This window comes from Gossypium raimondii, chromosome 5, assembly GCF_025698545.1.
Source record: "Gossypium raimondii isolate GPD5lz chromosome 5, ASM2569854v1, whole genome shotgun sequence".
NCBI classification, from domain to species: Eukaryota; Viridiplantae; Streptophyta; class Magnoliopsida; order Malvales; family Malvaceae; genus Gossypium; species Gossypium raimondii.
Window position 1 is genome coordinate 19,629,970 of NC_068569.1, and position 16,907 is coordinate 19,646,876.

Below are 16,907 nucleotides of genomic sequence, written 5' to 3' on the forward strand. Positions count from 1 at the left end.
TCACCCTTAGATTGCAACTTTAACAAACCTTTGGGTTAATTGGTAACCCATATGCAGAAATCTCATCAAGGCATTTTGTAAGTGCATTCAAGTTCAACTTTCCATATGCTGATGTATTGTGCTCCAAACCCTTATATGGATATTTCATCAAATTCTACGTGAAGGCATTTTGTAAATAATTTTGATTTTAATGTAAGGTTGTCTACAATGAATGATATTGTCCAAACTCCCTACACTATTAATGGGACATCCAACCGGATACATGATTCAGAATTTAAGGCTAATATCGATGACCGGGCAAAATGTAGGGAAATAAGTGATGAAGAAATCCAAGAGGGTGGGCCCAATGGTGTTGAAGTTGCATTATTTTCTTAACTTGAAGTAATTACAAAAGAGAATAATCTCGAAAATTAACTTCCCAACCTGCTAAAGGGACAACTGAAAGTCTACCACCGTATGATTCTCTATCCTACATGTTCAGCATTGACATTAACGTAATATGTGTACCAGAATTTCTCAAGTTACCTCGCAGAAGATCAGGGTATACAAGTTCTTAAAAAATTAGGTGATTTGCATATTGGGATGAAGTAAAATGCTAAAAAAATTGTTGTTTTTTTAAATAAAAATACTAAAATACCCTCAAATAATATAACTTATGTTAAATAATTTTCATAATTTTTCAAAACGAGTTGGTGTTTGGTTGACTCATGACACTAACTCAATTAGGAATTTAAATAATAGTAAGTCTAGATATACAATTGATGAGGCTAATAAAATGTATAATAATTATCAATATCAAGTTTTGATTCAATGGTAAATTTAAAATTTTATTAACGCAATTGAGACGAGTTTAAATCCTCTATATTTATATTTATATTTTTTAAAATAAAAATCTAAAGTACTCTCGAATAATACAACTTATTTTAAATACAAATTATTTTTCGTAATTTCTCTAATTGAGTTGATCCTCGATTGATTTGTAACATTGACTCAATCAAGGGTTAAATAATAGTATAAATAATTATAGTATAACAAATATTAATATAAAATTTATTATATATTTTAAATTAATATCACATGAAAAATTATCTAACACGCATATATTATGAAATATTTAGCCTCCACACAAGAAAAAGGGAGTGACATGTTATACTAAAAATAAAATAAAACAAAATAAACGGAACACTTGTCACACCTCTAATCCACTTGTGAAATTAAATTTTCATTTATAATTACTATATTAATAACCATATATATTGATAATGGAATTTCTTTTAAAAAATTGTTTCTCTAAATGAACGTTTTAAAAATAAAAAACTAATTCATTATTTTTAACTTACATTGTTCTTTTATATTCTTTAAATATTCTACATTGTTTATATTTTTCTCTAACAACAAAATAATACATTTCCACTTAATAAATAAATAATTATAGAAAATTATACATTAAAAAAAAAAACTCACACTCACTGATGTATACTCATAACAAAATTAACTAAAATACTTCTATATTTATAAAATGCTTTTAAGTATAAATATGCTTAAAATTTTTTTATATCATATTTAGAACTACTCATAAACCCTCTCCAACCCTTAATTGGAGGATAGATGCGTTTTAATGCGCTCAAACTCACGTCTTATTGTGTTGACAACAATGTTGATACCAACCGAATTAAAACTCAACCGACAGGCTTAATATCTTTAAATAATTCTAGTTTTGATATATAATACTACTTTGTTTATTTTAAACATTATTAAACTAATATATTTATGTAATTGTGTTGTATAGTAGACAATGTCGTTATATTAGATGTAAGATTTGATGTACTTTATTCAAATTATTTGCATATATTTTAATATTTTCGACTGTTAGTTATTAAAGTTTCCTTATTATGCAATTGTTGGTAATATATTAAAATTTAAAACCATTTTAATATCAAAATATGATAAAATAAAATAATCTTTTCATATTTCGGGCATACAATACACACTACAATTTTTAATCCATTTATGTTTTATATCATAACAATTTAAGAGTATATCTATTCAACCTGGGTGTCAAATCCACCATAATAAATAAATTCATTTACATCATATAGAGTAAGGTCGATCCTTGAGATTGAATTGATCAATTTTATTATTTCTTATGATAAAAATTAATGTGAATATGCAAAAATAAAGAAGAGTAATTAAATCTAAATCTAAATTAAATAAAAATAAGGAAACGAAATTAGATTTGAATAAATCAATAATACGAAAGTTTCAGCTTCTGCTTCGAACTAATCTCTTCCCATAGATTTTCTCATCTAACCTATAAGTCGAATATAATGATCAAGGCAGGGCGAAATCAGAAATTATTTTTAGGAGGTCGAAATTAAATTGTAATTTTCATGATAGAAAGAAAAGGCAATTCCACCATTTTAACAGACTATGGGTGAGTTTGGATGGGCGGTGCGTTTACCTGCGGTTAGTGTAAAAACAACGGTGGCGGTGAGATTAGATACTATAGCGATACTGTAGCGTGAGACAAAAAGTAAGCTAAACGCACCGCACCGCACCCAATCGCCCATCCAAACCCACACTATGTATGTCTAATTTTTAAAATATTAAATCAAATTTTTATATTTTTAGGGGGTCAAAGTGTAATTTTATCTTTACTAATTTAAAATTTTCAAAGGGGTTATATGAATTTTTTTTATTTTAGGAGGGGTCGGCCCTTACCAGCTCCCTAATTTCAACGCTGGATCAAGGAATAGCCTCAAACCACTAGCCCTTTCATATATAAATTAACCGCGGAAATAATTTGACAGCTGACTCTTACCAAGCGAATAATTTTAAAATTAGCTTCCGTGATTTAATTCCTTGAGGGTCTTGCAAACTAGGACACGACTCAAATCAATGGCCTCAATTGCACAGGTCGTTTAAATTTGATCGTTAACTCCTTTGATAGATCCAACTACTCACTCAATTGATCGCGTCAATTTATTATTTGGTGGACTAAATATGACAATTACAAATTATACCGATTCAACAATTAAATCTTTAAACCGGAGAATTAACAAATGCCGAATTAGAGAATATATATGCAATTTTGAAATCCCAGATTAATTATCAAACTAGAATTGAATTTAACCATTATTATTATTATTAAAATCGAATAAGTAAATAACAATAGAAAAAGGAAACTACGGTGGCTCTGTGTGTGCACCCCATTAACGCCTATACAACAACAATAATAATAATAATAATAACTCTAAAATAAAATATAATGAGTTTTTACATGCTTGTTAAAATAAATTTAATCTTAATTAAGATGTTTTTCAAAATTAAAATTAAAATAAAATATTCCTAAAAACTTAATTAGACTTGTGGTCATGTAAAATTTTCTACGTGGCCCGCAACTCGATTTATTTGTCAACACATTAAACAACAAATTACCTAATTAGAAAATAATTAAGTAAATGTCAAAATTAATAAGTTATAAAATATATGAAGTAAACACATTATCAAAACTAATTTAGTTTTGCATAATTTTATTTAAATGTGGCTTAATCTAATACTTTTTTTAATAAAATGAAATATCAAACGCTAATCTAACTCGAAGAATTAAATGGTTTAGTTTCTCGTGTTTTTTATTTTGGTCAAATGTTAGTTTCTCGTTTAGATGATCCAAGTACTTGCAATGAAAATCAACGGCCATTATTTGCCATGAAAAATCTATAGTGATCATCTCCATAGAGAAAGCAATTATTTATAAGTACAATTTGGAAAATAACTCCAAAAACATACAAATCCTAGCTAATGTCTGTATTCGGTAGACAGCAGGTACCTAGGATTTAAGAAGCATGTCTGTTTCCCCTTCATGTCTCTGATGGCAGTCTATCTGAGGTTCTAATACATTAACAAAAAACCCATCACTAGTATTATTATATCTCCTTGAATATGGCTGGTTCAACTCACCAAAGAAAACCCACCATGGAAGCTTACCAAAACCAAAACAAGTGGCCTCAGAAAATTGACAAGCCACCTTCTTGGGCAGTTCTCAAAGGATTTTTCTTTGGTAAATATCATCACCGCCAACAAGAGCAAGAAGAGCAACAGAAGTTACAGCCGAAGAAGAAGGTAAAGAAGCAAAAGCAACAACAAAAGGAACAAGTGATGGAAGAAACAGGCAAGAAATGCAAAAAAATGAGGTGTTCAGGTTCATTATGCAGCAACACAAAGGTCATCCACTGCAGGCCTGAAATGGCTTCCCCTGAAGTTCACAAGAAAAGGGCATCCTTTGGTTCATTTGATACTTCTAGCAGATCCATGAAAGCTCCTCTGCGTGAACTCAACGGAGTTGCCGTTTCTTCCACTAATTCTTCTTCACTTCTTTCTGTATCTTCAGCAGCACCACCAGCCAGCTCCTCTGCCGGTGGTTCCTTTGGAGGAATGCCGTTTAGGAGATTCTCCGGCTGTTATGAGTGCAAATTGGTGGTTGATCCCCTTCTTGGTATATCCAAAGATCCTTCTTTGAGGGGCACCATTTGTTCTTGCCCTGAATGTGGTGAGATTTTCATGAAAGCTGAAAATTTGGAGCTTCATCAAGCTGTTAGGCATGCAGGTAAAATAAATTCACTCCCTCGAGACACCCATCGTTTGTATATAATATGATAATTTTTTTTTTATATAAATCAAACACAGTTTCTGAACTGGGACCTGAGGACACAAGCAAGAACATAGTGGAAATCATATTCAAGTCAAGCTGGTTGAAGAAACAAACACCAATCTGTCAAATTGATCGGATCCTTAAAGTCCAAAACACCCCCAAAACGATCTCTAAATTCGAAGAATACCGCGATTCGATCAAATCCAAAGCCACCAAGAAGCACCCACGTTGCATAGCAGATGGGAACGAGCTCCTAAGGTTTCACTGCACCACATTTGCATGTTCACTCGGTCTCAGTGGGTCCACCAACTTGTGCAACACAATCCCAAAGTGCAATGTTTGCAGCATTATAAAAAATGGGTTCAAGGTGGCTCAAGAAACCAATGGAAAAGGAATTCTCACCACAGCTACCAGCGGCAAAGCACATGATAAAGCAGCTGGGGTGGAAGATGGGGATTATGAAAAGAGGGCAATGCTTGTGTGTAGGGTGATCGCCGGGAGAGTGAAGAAGAACATCATGGAAGGTGATAACATGGAGGAATACGACTCGGTGGCCGGTGCGGTTGGTGTCTACTCCGATTTGGACGAGTTGTTTGTGTTTAACCCTAATGCTATCTTGCCTTGTTTTGTTGTTATCTATAGAGGGTTTTAGTTTGGTTATTAGGGATTTTCATGTTTAATTAAATGTAATGTTTGAATTGCTAAAGAAATAATTAATAGAATAGCATGTAATGTTTTGTTGTTACCTTGAAAAATGTTGGAAGTAGCAGAAAGATGTTTGTAATGCAGACAAAAATTTTCCAATCAACGAAGAAGGTTAAAGAAATTTTAGGGCAATAAAGAAGTATCTCTGTCATGTGGCATTGTTTATCTTACATCAATGTCCAGATTCCCATTCCATTTGCTAATGCCGAATAAAGTACATTCGGAATTTGGAACATGAAACAATATGGAATAAAACTTTCTTTCCATGGATTTGGAGCACTGCACAGGCCTGACGTGTCTTGTCTTGATCAGGTTTTTTACTACTACTGCAAACAAAAAAAAAAAAACCCGACAAACTTTGGTTTTTAATACTGCATATAAGACATTACTGAAGATGCTTTGATTTGCAGTTTGTCTCAACATCTTGTGTTAAATCGATGATTCAAGACCACCCTGAAACAAGTTTAGGAAACAGCCCTCGACCCACTTCCTTGTCCGTACAGCGTGCTAGTTTCTTTTAGATCGACAAATATATATATTAGAAATGTAAAACATTATACAATGAAATAATTTGAACACGATAAAAGCTTCAATATCAGATATAATATAAATAATAATTTTGAATATAATAAATATGAAAATTAACCTATTTATTTAATATACCACGTTCAAACAAGATTAACATAATAAATTAATGTTTATGATTTTAACATTTAAGCTATTATTTAAAAAGATGGTGTCACCCATCTATCAAACTCCAACTCAATTATAAAATTATATAAAAAACTTATTTATTTCATAAAAATAACAAACATGACTATGGGAATATTTTTCTCATACATTTCAGCTAAAGGTGTTGTGGTATTTCTTATATCAATTTATAATTTAGGTGACTAAAATAACAGCAAAAAGATGCATGCATGAACTGTCAAACAAAAAAAAATTAACGACGGGTTTGGCGCCAAAGAAAGAGGGATAAAGGAAGTGGCTCTCATGCATGCTTTGGGTAGCTTTTGTTCAGAGCTTTTGATGAGTAATGAGTTTTACTTTTACAGTGGATGAGAAGAGTAAGAATGAAACAACGGCCACGTCATAGATAGATGCTTAAAACACAAGCTCAAGTCCTATTCATCATGGACGCTTTTTACCTACAATCCCTAATTCATCTATTTATATCGTATTATAATGTGTTTATGTGTAGCATATTTTGATTATCTTTTGTGTGGTGTACATGTGTTCATATTTACTCGAGAAAGGAAGAGAATAAAAATGATGGGAAGGAAAAGAAAGCAACGTGACACGAGAGGAAAAGGAAAAGAGGGTATAAATTATGTTGACGACAGTGAAGACTCCTATAAGCGTAGCGGAGAGGGAGAGGCCTTCCCAATTTGCAAAACAGTGGGAGTTTTTGGCACTGGGATTAATTATTAAACAGTGTGGCCTGACAGTTGGTGGAACCCAGCCACATGTTGTTGTTGTTGTTATCGGCTCATGTGTGTTGGGTCAGGGTCAATGCTTGGACCAGCCTTTTAACTACTAGCATAGCATGGGACCATGTTATCTTCCCTCTCCCTCTCCCTCTCCCACTTCTTGTTCTTCTTTGATCAAAACTCAAACTTTTTATTTTATTTTTGCTTAATCATAAATTTCACTACTACTGTTAGTATGTTTTGTTATAATATTCTTAATTGTATTTTTGAGCTTTTTTTGGCCACTTTTATTTTTCTTTTCAAACTGTTTTTCTAACAGATTTAATAAAAATACTATTAAAAATTTAACGAGAATTATATGAAATTTCATACGTGAAATATTTTTAATGAGATGTAATTTATTACTTAAATAATCCTATAAGATAATTATATGTGAAAATAATAAAATAAATAACACATGAACTTAAAAAATAACTCTTAATTTAAAGAAAATAAATGTAATTATCTAAAAATTTAACTCAATAAAAAACCTCTCACTAAACAAAAGTATGAAAGATTAAAATCTTTTGAAAAAAGAGAAACATTGAAACATTGAATTTATTAATTAAATATATTAAAGAAAGCAATTTAAAAAAATCAAAAAATTAATAGCCAAAAGGGCTCAAAAATACAATTAAAACTATTTTAACAAAATATACAAATTTTAGTGACCAAATTTATCATTAAACTTTTAACTTTTAGAGATGGATTGCTTTTACTTACCTCATTCATTTAAATAGGTTAATTGCACCAAACATCCTAAACTTTAAAATATTTTAATTAAAATTTTAAAATATTAATATCGTATCAATCAGGTCCTTGATTTTGTTCAAATGCATTGAAAACGAAACATCTGCTTTACTGTCGGGGCAGGATTCTCCTTATTTAGAGTTTGCATGTTTTGCCAGGAATCCAGGCAAATTTCATAGTAGGAATGTGGAAAAGCTAAAAAAAAAAGACAACACTTGTCTTGTCCAATTATGCCTCATTTTTCCATCCTATTCCCACTCACAGAAATAAATGGAGAAATTAACCTTCTTAAATAAGTTCAAGGCACTTTTTTTTTTTTTTTGGAATAAATACATTTCCAACCAGGACAATGCTAACCAGTCTTGTCTGCCATACCAAAAATTTCAATAGAGACAGTATCAGTAATCTGCAGAATTTTATGATAGAAAAGAACAAGAAAGCTGTCCCGCTCCTGCTATAAGTGAAATTAACTATGAAAAAAAAACAAAAGAATCTTGTCAAACAGTACCTCATTTGATCAGGGTCGCAAATCCATCTACGTCTTACATCCGCACTGCAAGCAAAACAAAATTTGTATCTTTAAGTAAAACCGAAGCACCATCGTTGGAGTATTGAACTCAAGGTTGGAGAACCAACAAGTCGTTCGCCTAAGCTGCAATCCTTATATGCCTTGGCAGATCAGGCGCAGCAATGATGATGTAGAACAACCATAAACAGAGAAACAGTAGGCTCTTTATATATGATTTGATGATTGCACTGTATTGGACTAAATTGACGTACGAACTTCGCTTATTATCTTGTAGACTCATGGTGGGAATTGAGTACATTTGCACCTTCGGTTAGTCTGAATGTTGAATTATTAGAACTCTGGAGACAGGCACATTCTGGCAAAGGGTACGTGTATATGGAAGTTTTTCTGTTGAATTTTTTAACTCTGGGCACCATCATCCCTTTCCGATCACTTTCCGCAAGCATTACTTCCATCTCATCCTTAAAAGCTTTCCAACTGCAAAATGGGTACAGTAATGTTTTAAAACTCAAGTGACAGAAACAGAACAAACGTGCTTTATAACTCAAGTTCAGGATGTATATTCTTTCAAATTATAAAATCCTTGAACTTTTATCCTTCTTGCCCATAACCCAACATGGCTACATTAACAAGGTGTTTTTACCCCAGAAGTCCAGAAGATAATACCTGATATCCATGTCCTGCAGCAGGACCACGAGTTTGCGTTTATCGGGCTTAATAGTTTTCGAATGTCCATTGAAAAGAAATCTTCGATGGCCCATCAAAAACTGTGGAAAGTTCCCACCCTGGGTTGTCACAAACACTTCACTGAACAAGCTTACTGTGTAGTCTAAAGCTGCCAACTTAGAAGAATGCCCCTTCAAAGAGAAACAGAGGATGTTAAACAGGTGCAGTTTGCTTTTTTAAAGGATGTAGTGCCATAAATCAAACTAAATAGATTCAATCTAGGCAGTCCAATATGATAAAACGCTCCATTCAATCAGGCTAACCTTAAAGATGCAGCTGGACATTCCAGTTTCATAAAGATCTGATACAAAAAGAAAGAATCACTGCCCTCTAAGTTCTACATATAATTACTGTTGATAAAGGCATTAGATCGCTAGCTATTAATTAACCATTCCCAAGTCTTTGACCTAGAAGTATATTAATAATTTCATTGAAGTAAAACTTTTGTATCCTAAAGGCTTAATACAGGTCATATACATAAGACAAAGATGTGATGCTAAGTGTAGTTGTTATAGAAATCAGAGAAAGTTCGAACAACTTGCTTAATTTATCTAACTAAAACTCAGTAAGAGTTGTTAATAAGAGCAAATACATGTTAACGATCTAGTAAAAGGAATGAGCATTTAAGACATGTAAAACTCGTTGATTGAGACATTAGCTCTTGGTAAGAAAAATAAAATCTATTAATTGTCGTATCTGAGTAGTTAGCATACAAAATGACAGAACTGTTAAAGGTAACTTATTGGCAAACTAATTAACTTACAGAAAAAAATCCAAACTATGCCTTCTTCAAACAAACTTCAAACTTGAAACATTGCAAAAATGGTAAGACAAGATTTACCTCAAAAGGTGCAAGTTCATCTGGTGTAGCAAGAGACTCCTTAGTGTAAAGAAGAGGAAACATCTCTCGTAAAGGAGCTAGATGTTTTTCAGCCTGGTAAATTTTCCCCGAGGCTATGTAAATTGAGGTGTTATTGTCAAATCCCATACCTCTTAGCATCAATCCAACCTATGCTGACAGGAAAAACATTGTGCTATTATTTGCCAAAATTGGACTAGCATATATACCAGAGTAATTCCAAAGAAATACAAAAGATAAGTTGAAATAAGAATAAGCATTCATATAACCTCAAGTAAACAACATGGAGAAGTTGAATAGTATAAAACAATTATCATATTTGAGCTACTATCGGGGTACAGTGTCTGTTTCCAGAAATATATATTTCTTTTATGGTTTGATGAACATGATACATTCAGAATTAAATGCAACAATAACGAGATACTCAAGCATGTTCTCACTTGTAGCATTTACAAAGATAATAAGGAAGAAAAATCTGGTCAAATCCTACTTAGCAGTCAATATAGGAAAGAGAACCAGAACATAATTTATTCCAAGAAATGTAGGAAGAGTATATGACATAACAAGGCCTAGGGCCTAATTGAACTGTTATGCATGAATTTATTCTGCCTCTCAGCTTTACTTAGATTTTAGAGATATTTTACTTCCATGGGTTACTTTTTTCCGTACAGCTCTGAAATTCAAACTATGACCGGCTTCCTTACCCTTTCTAGCACTATGAACTAAATAATAGCTAAACAAAAACAGAATAAGCCAACAACAAGAGCTCATAAATTTGTACTACCACAATAGGTATAGCAGCACTGCAGCCTTTGCCTTAAATAGTATGGTTCCATAGCCCCAAAAAAGTATTGAAAGAATTATTTAAATAAACTATAGTTGGAAAAAGTAACAAAAAAAGGTTCAACTTTTATTAGGTACCTCCACAGGAGTTAGAGGACATTTTCCTTCAATTCGATTGAGAGCAGGTACAATGACACGATCTTTTCGTTTGAACTTCCCCTTCCACTCTTGTTCTCTAAAAGAATCCATTTTCAATTTTTCTGCTTCCCCTCCTTCATACACGCAGCATGAGAAGGCTACCATATCCTAAAAAATGGAGGGGCAGTTGTCACATTAAGTTCCTTAGGACAATGAATAGTTTGCTCCAGAAGAGGTAAAACAAGGATTAGCACCATACCTGCTCAAACCTCAGGTGGACAGAGACATATTTTCCACCAGTCATTGAGCTCCTCTCAATCATCCTACTCACTAGCTTCCCAGCAAGTGATGATATAGGCGTAGAGAACTTCAATGCTTTATAATTGGTTATGCATCTCAGTAACTGAATATGAGATGGGACATTCATTGTCAATCTATTAGCAAATGGTGCAATACGGATAACTCTGCATCAAACATGCATCATCACAAACAAATCAGAAGTATACTTGGGAGAATTTTGATTAAATATCATGTACTAAAATTTCTAAATAAATGGGAAAAAAAGAAGTTTGTTTTTTTACTAAACAATCTGCTAACTTCATTCGCAGTATGCTAATACAATTAATGTTTCATTGCCAACATAAAAATAGATTTAGAAGAAACAATGTGACACATACCTTTGATCCCTCAAAATGGGAAGAACAACTCCCAAGTAATAATTTACAGTAGCCCATGCTTGGACACGGAAATTTGGAATATTGGAAATGTTTTGATCATATCTTTCCATCAATGCTTCAGGCAACTCCCTAACCACATTTACATAACCTTTAAGGTTGTTTATGAAGTGCTCCTCATCATATATATCCCCGAACTGACTGTAAAACAGTTGAGTTTTCAAGAATCAGGTCTCTCAATATTCTTTAGTTAATTTTTGAGATAATGGGTCAATGAAAGTATACCTGGGATCTCTCCAAACACTGTTGAGTTCAAACCGAGGAATAACTAGTATTGCGTTTAAGAGTCCAGCTACAGCCACTGCATTGCATATCTAAGAAAAAATAGTAACAATGCTTACATGCACATGACAGAATAAATATTATGATAATCAGGTAAGAAGTAGAAACAATGAGCTTTTACGTGTGCATAGAAGAACCATATGTGTACTTGAATAGTGAGAACCAAGCACATCTGTTAAGTTTAATAAATAAGTAAAAGGACTGCAGAAAACCAAAATGTAGTACTATAGTAAAATACAATAATAGCATACCGCAGATCGTTGCTGGTTTAGACCACCATTGGCATCAACAATCAAGTAACCGCTAGAACCAGGAGACTCTGTATGTCAAAAAAAAAAAATTGAACCATCAAATAAACCGGAGCTCATTTCCTCCCTCTCAAGTAAAAAATTTTATGTTCAGCCCCACCCTTCATTTGTTATCCCTAACATGTAGGAATAATCATACAATAGCTGTTCCTAAACTCCAATACAAGTATCGTAGAACTTTAAGAGAGAACCAATCTCAGTAAGAATTACCCATTATGCTCGTTCTGTACATGGAGAAATGATTTCTAGCTGTCGAATTTGGACAAGGTTTCTGTACTTTCACCCTTCTTTTGTATTTCCACACAGAGGACAACTGCAGCAAGAAGCAGCATTTTGAGCTTACTGAAGAAAGAAACATCTCATATTTAGATCCTATTAAAGGGACTGAAACCTGAAGGAGAAATTTATTTCCTAATTCAATGTCTCTTTTGTAGGAGGGCTTTTTATGTAGATCATTGATACAATAAACAAAATGTGTCAAATTAGCTCTATCTAAGTCACCATATTATGATGCTGAAAAACCTAGAGTGGTCCTTTTCAAAAACAAGTTTTTGCTATCTCTGTTGTGAGTTGTAACCGACACTAGCCAAATATAATTGAAGTGGAGAAAAGATAAAGGCATTAGCAATAAACATACATATAGGCAACATTTCTTATCAACATCATTTTCCATGTAGAATGTTCAAAACACCAACATTCATTATCCCCATCAAGCTTCTTTGCTTTCTAATTTCATGATCAGTTTCCATATTACTACCCGTTTCTGCCTTGTCCAAGAAACAAATTTATTTTATGACAACTTTTTAAGAATTATGATTAAAGAAAAACCCATTCTAACTAAAAGCCAAAATTGTAAAAGAAAATCTAGTTTCACTTCACAAGCGAAATAAAAATAAAAACACTCCATTAACATAAAATTTAAGATCCTTTCAAAATTTAACCTTTATCCAACATCTAGCAACCAGCTCCACCAGTACTAGAATACAAAAAAAAAAAAAGCAGCAATCAAGAGCATAAAAAAGGTTATAAAGAGATGTCTAGCAAGAAGAAAGAAGACCTCAAGAGCAGAAGAATTATCAAGGCGAATATCATCCCAAAGCCTTTGAAAATTCTCGTAGCTACGATACACTGATCCGGGAACAGAAGCATAGCCCCAAAACCCAGAAAACGGACCGACACACATTAACAAGCCGGAAATGTACAAAAGTGGCAGCAGCAACAAGTAACGGAGATTACGCCGGAAGTTCAGGCCGGAACCAAGGTTTTCACGGCGGACGAAGGACTTGGTCTTGGAACGCAGCCGACGGCGGCACTGCGACAGGGACGGAGTAAGACGAGGCTTCGGTGGCGATGGAGGTGGGCTTGGAGAGTTGTTGTCGCTCCCGTTACTGACATCGCTGCTGTAGCCATTGCTGCAACAGTTGCTGTTGTTGTTACTGTTGCTGTTATTGCTCTTGGGCTTCATTGCTGTGGCAATGTGAGCTGCCATGTAAATAGACACCCAGCAAAAAGGAAGCAAAGCTGATTCTTCTTCTTCTTCGTCTTCTTCCTTTTTTTTTTTTTGTGGAGATTTTTAAAGTTCCTAAAGTGAAACTGGGAAGATTGTGGACTGATTTCAGGAGCTTTTCCTAAAATAAAAAATTTGAAAAGGAAAGGAAATTTTATTTTTTCTTAATATTGTTTGTTCTGTTGTTTTCCACTGAGATAACATACAGACAGACATAAGCTTGGCTTTTATTCGGCGTGGCTTCAACTTAGCCGATTTAATTTTATTTTAAACGTTGACTGTTGAAGACACTATTGTTTAGCTAAAAATTTGAAGAAGAAATTGTTCATTTTGTATAACCTTTAATCAAGTCTTTGTTAAATTTTAAATTCAATTTGGATTTTTTTTTGGAGCAATATTAATAGGTAATAATTAAGGTGACCCTAATTAATTGGACCCCTTTTTATATCAAACACATCATTTACTTCCTTACCCATTTTCATACCAAACACCATAAATTTACATTATCAGGTAAATGTAGACAAAGCCAAAGCCAGTCAACCATACATAATCACGATGATCAATTTAATTATCTGTGTTATAATATATACTATTTCAAAAAATCCCATATATTAATTTATTAAAAATAAATATCTTAATTTTATGAATATATATTAATTTTATAATCTCTCCTAAATTTTAAATAATAGAATTATACTAATAATAATATCGATTAAACTAAAACTTAATCAATTTTAGGGATGGTTGTCGTCTTTGATATCATGTCAAAGTTTCGAAATCCAATCATATAAATATAATTTTAAAAAAAAAGAAGCTTTTGTCGTTTAATAAATTGTGCAATATTTTACCTCAGTGGAGCCCTATATTTAAAGATGAAAGGACAGAGACAAATGGTGCCTCAAAAGTGAAGAGAAAAAAAAAATGATGTTTGAGAAAGAAGAATCGGGTTTGTGTAACTTGATTTTAAATTCAATTTGATAGTAGTTTTTCCGAGCTAATTTAATTTGAATTACTATTTAATGATAATAAAAGCATTGAGATTTAAATTAAATTAAAGTATAAAAAGTTATAATTTTAAAATAATTATAGTAAATTTATTTCTTTAGAAATACTTTTTAATAAATTTCTTTCAAAATTTATAATTACTTTATTAAATCTTGTGTCATAAGTCAATTGGATATTAATCCAGTGCAATCTTTCTATACTATTAAGTGTCACGAATTAATTGATCATTAATTTAATTGGGTGATAAAAAATACCTTTGATGTTACAAGTCAATTAGAACACCAAGTTGGATAATGACGAATATTTCATTGCTTTATAAAATAAATTATATCATTTTAAGTGTTTTTTTATCGGTTGATATGTTTTATATGGAAAAATAAAATATAAATACATATAATAAAAATTAAACCCAAATTTCTATAGTTTTCAACATTTATATTTTGCCATTCAATCAAAATCTAATTTGTTACTTATACGCCAATGAAGCCTTGGCTCAATTAACAAGAATCTTATTATGTATGAGTTTTAATTTAATTAATCTTAATTTAGATTGTATTAGTTCTTAGTCCATTTCTATTCTGTGATTATATTATTACATAATTTTATTTTATTAATATAAAATTGAACCATCCGTAGTATTGTCTTCGATTTTTAATATTATTTTTATCTGATTCGAGTCATGCAGTTTGATCTTATGAAATCAATTTCATTTTACTATAATTCTACAAAATGCTTTTTCTTTAAAGCAAATTGTCAATATTTATGGGATTTATATATTATTAATAAAATATAAAGTATCGCCTCTTTAAAACATAATTGTCTTATTTATTTTTAAATAATTTTATATTAAAATACAGTCATGATCCTGAGTGATATGTTCCCTAAATGCCACGTGGAGCCATCACATGGAGACATGAAAAGGAGGAGCCAAACATACGCTTCAAGGCACTTTTCTTGGGATCACATCGCACGGTTTACTCCTTTACCCCGCTTTTTGAGAATGTTTGTTGACCTTGTAACGGCCATTTCCGTAAATTCAAAGTTGAAACTATTTTTACTACTTCTTAATCCATATTAGTGTTTTCTTAACTATTGATTTAAAATACGTTTAATGTTTTTTAAATATTTATATATTATTCCATAACCAAAGTGCTTAATCATGGTCTAATATATTTTTCTTTAGTAGTATGAAAACATGTGAACTCATCTTGTATGACTTGTAAAAATCGTGTAGCCTCTAACAAATAATTTGACATAAAACCAATATTTTTATTTCATTTTTCATAGATTCCATTAAAATAATTAATAAGGGACATGTTACCCCAGCATTACTTATCTCTATTAACATTAAGTTTAATTACAAGTCAAATATACTAATTTAACATAAGACTCTATGTATATATATATATATTTATAAAGATTTTTTATAGTTTTAAAAGTATTCAGTGTTTAATATTCAATATTCACCTACCAAAATCATTAAATATAACTGTTCTAATTTAACTTTCATTGCAGCCGTATGTTTATTTATTGTTAATTATAAAATAATTGAATAAATTTAGAATGTGTTCGGATTAGATTTGTTTATGAGCCGGGTCATTTAAAATGTGGGTGGGTTTAGGTAAAAATATAAGAAAAAAATAAGTTTCGACAAAAAATAATGCCCGTTTAAAAGACGGGTCATGCCTCCAGTAAGGCCTTTTCAGCCCAAACTCGGCCTGGTCCGGCCCGAATTTGTAAAAAAAAGAATTGCTATCTTTTTTATTGTTTTATTGCTGTTTTTTTTTATTGTTTTGATGCTATTTTCTTATTATTTTCTCATTGTTTTGCTACAATTTCACCATTCTGTTGCTGTTATTTTGTTGTTATTGTTTGAATATTGTATAACTCTTATTTTATTGTTAATTTTGTTGCTATTTTAGAGACATTTACTTGTTAAGTTGTACCTATATTAGCGTTATCTAAGTATACATATTTATTTTAATTTATTTTCAAGTTGTTGGGAAACATTTATTTTAATGCTTTTAGTATTTTTGATGTATTATATTTTTTAAAAATAATATAAAAAATTTAATACAGCTAGTTCGGGCCCGAATTTTAGCATTTTTATCTAAACCAGACTTTGGCAAAATTTTAAGCATTTTTTCCAGGCCTAGCAAATGGGTCTAAGACTTTGATTGGACCCGTCTCGGTCCAACTCATGGACACCTCTAGTTTGGACAAGTAGTTGGATAAAATGCAATTATTATTATAGTAATTATATCCTCTTGTAATTATAAATAATTTTAATTTTATTGACTTATTTGATTAAACTACGACATGTTTAGTGTGGTAAATTGTAATTATACAATTACATAATTATAAATTCTAAAAATATTAATTATTACAAAATTATCAATAATGCTTGAGAAAAATCATTAGTAATAAAACCTAAAATTAAAGCATCATATATAATATGTTT

The 16,907-nt window shown here is 31.6% G+C and overlaps 2 protein-coding genes across 4 annotated transcripts; one reads left to right on the forward strand and one right to left on the reverse strand.

The window, feature by feature from the left end:
• Positions 1-3,769: 3,769 nt before the first annotated feature.
• LOC105769620 (uncharacterized) lies at positions 3,770-5,477 on the forward strand. The gene is made up of 2 exons (XM_012590376.2): positions 3,770-4,606; positions 4,687-5,477. The coding sequence occupies exons 1-2, from the start codon at positions 3,943-3,945 to the stop codon at positions 5,301-5,303; spliced, it is 1,281 nt and encodes a 426-aa protein (XP_012445830.1). The 5' UTR covers positions 3,770-3,942; the 3' UTR covers positions 5,304-5,477.
• A 2,383-nt stretch (positions 5,478-7,860) lies between these two features.
• LOC105769619 (O-fucosyltransferase 10) lies at positions 7,861-13,640 on the reverse strand. Of its 3 annotated transcripts, none has more exons than XM_012590373.2 (11): positions 12,992-13,626; positions 12,145-12,247; positions 11,878-11,945; positions 11,748-11,798; positions 11,570-11,658; positions 11,288-11,485; positions 10,870-11,074; positions 10,611-10,778; positions 9,672-9,839; positions 8,771-8,961; positions 7,861-8,581 (listed from the first exon to the last, which is right to left on the reverse strand). In XM_012590373.2, exons 1-11 carry the CDS (start codon positions 13,421-13,423, stop codon positions 8,368-8,370), a joined length of 1,887 nt encoding a protein of 628 aa, XP_012445827.1. In that variant the 5' UTR covers positions 13,424-13,626; the 3' UTR covers positions 7,861-8,367. The 3 variants fall into 3 exon arrangements, with proteins under 3 accessions (XP_012445827.1, XP_012445828.1, XP_052485968.1); XM_052630008.1 differs by lacking the exon at positions 7,861-8,581 and adding an exon at positions 9,094-9,131 and having other exon boundaries at positions 8,781-8,961; positions 12,992-13,640; XM_012590374.2 differs by lacking the exon at positions 11,748-11,798 and having other exon boundaries at positions 12,992-13,624.
• Between the last annotated feature and the right edge of the window lie 3,267 nt (positions 13,641-16,907).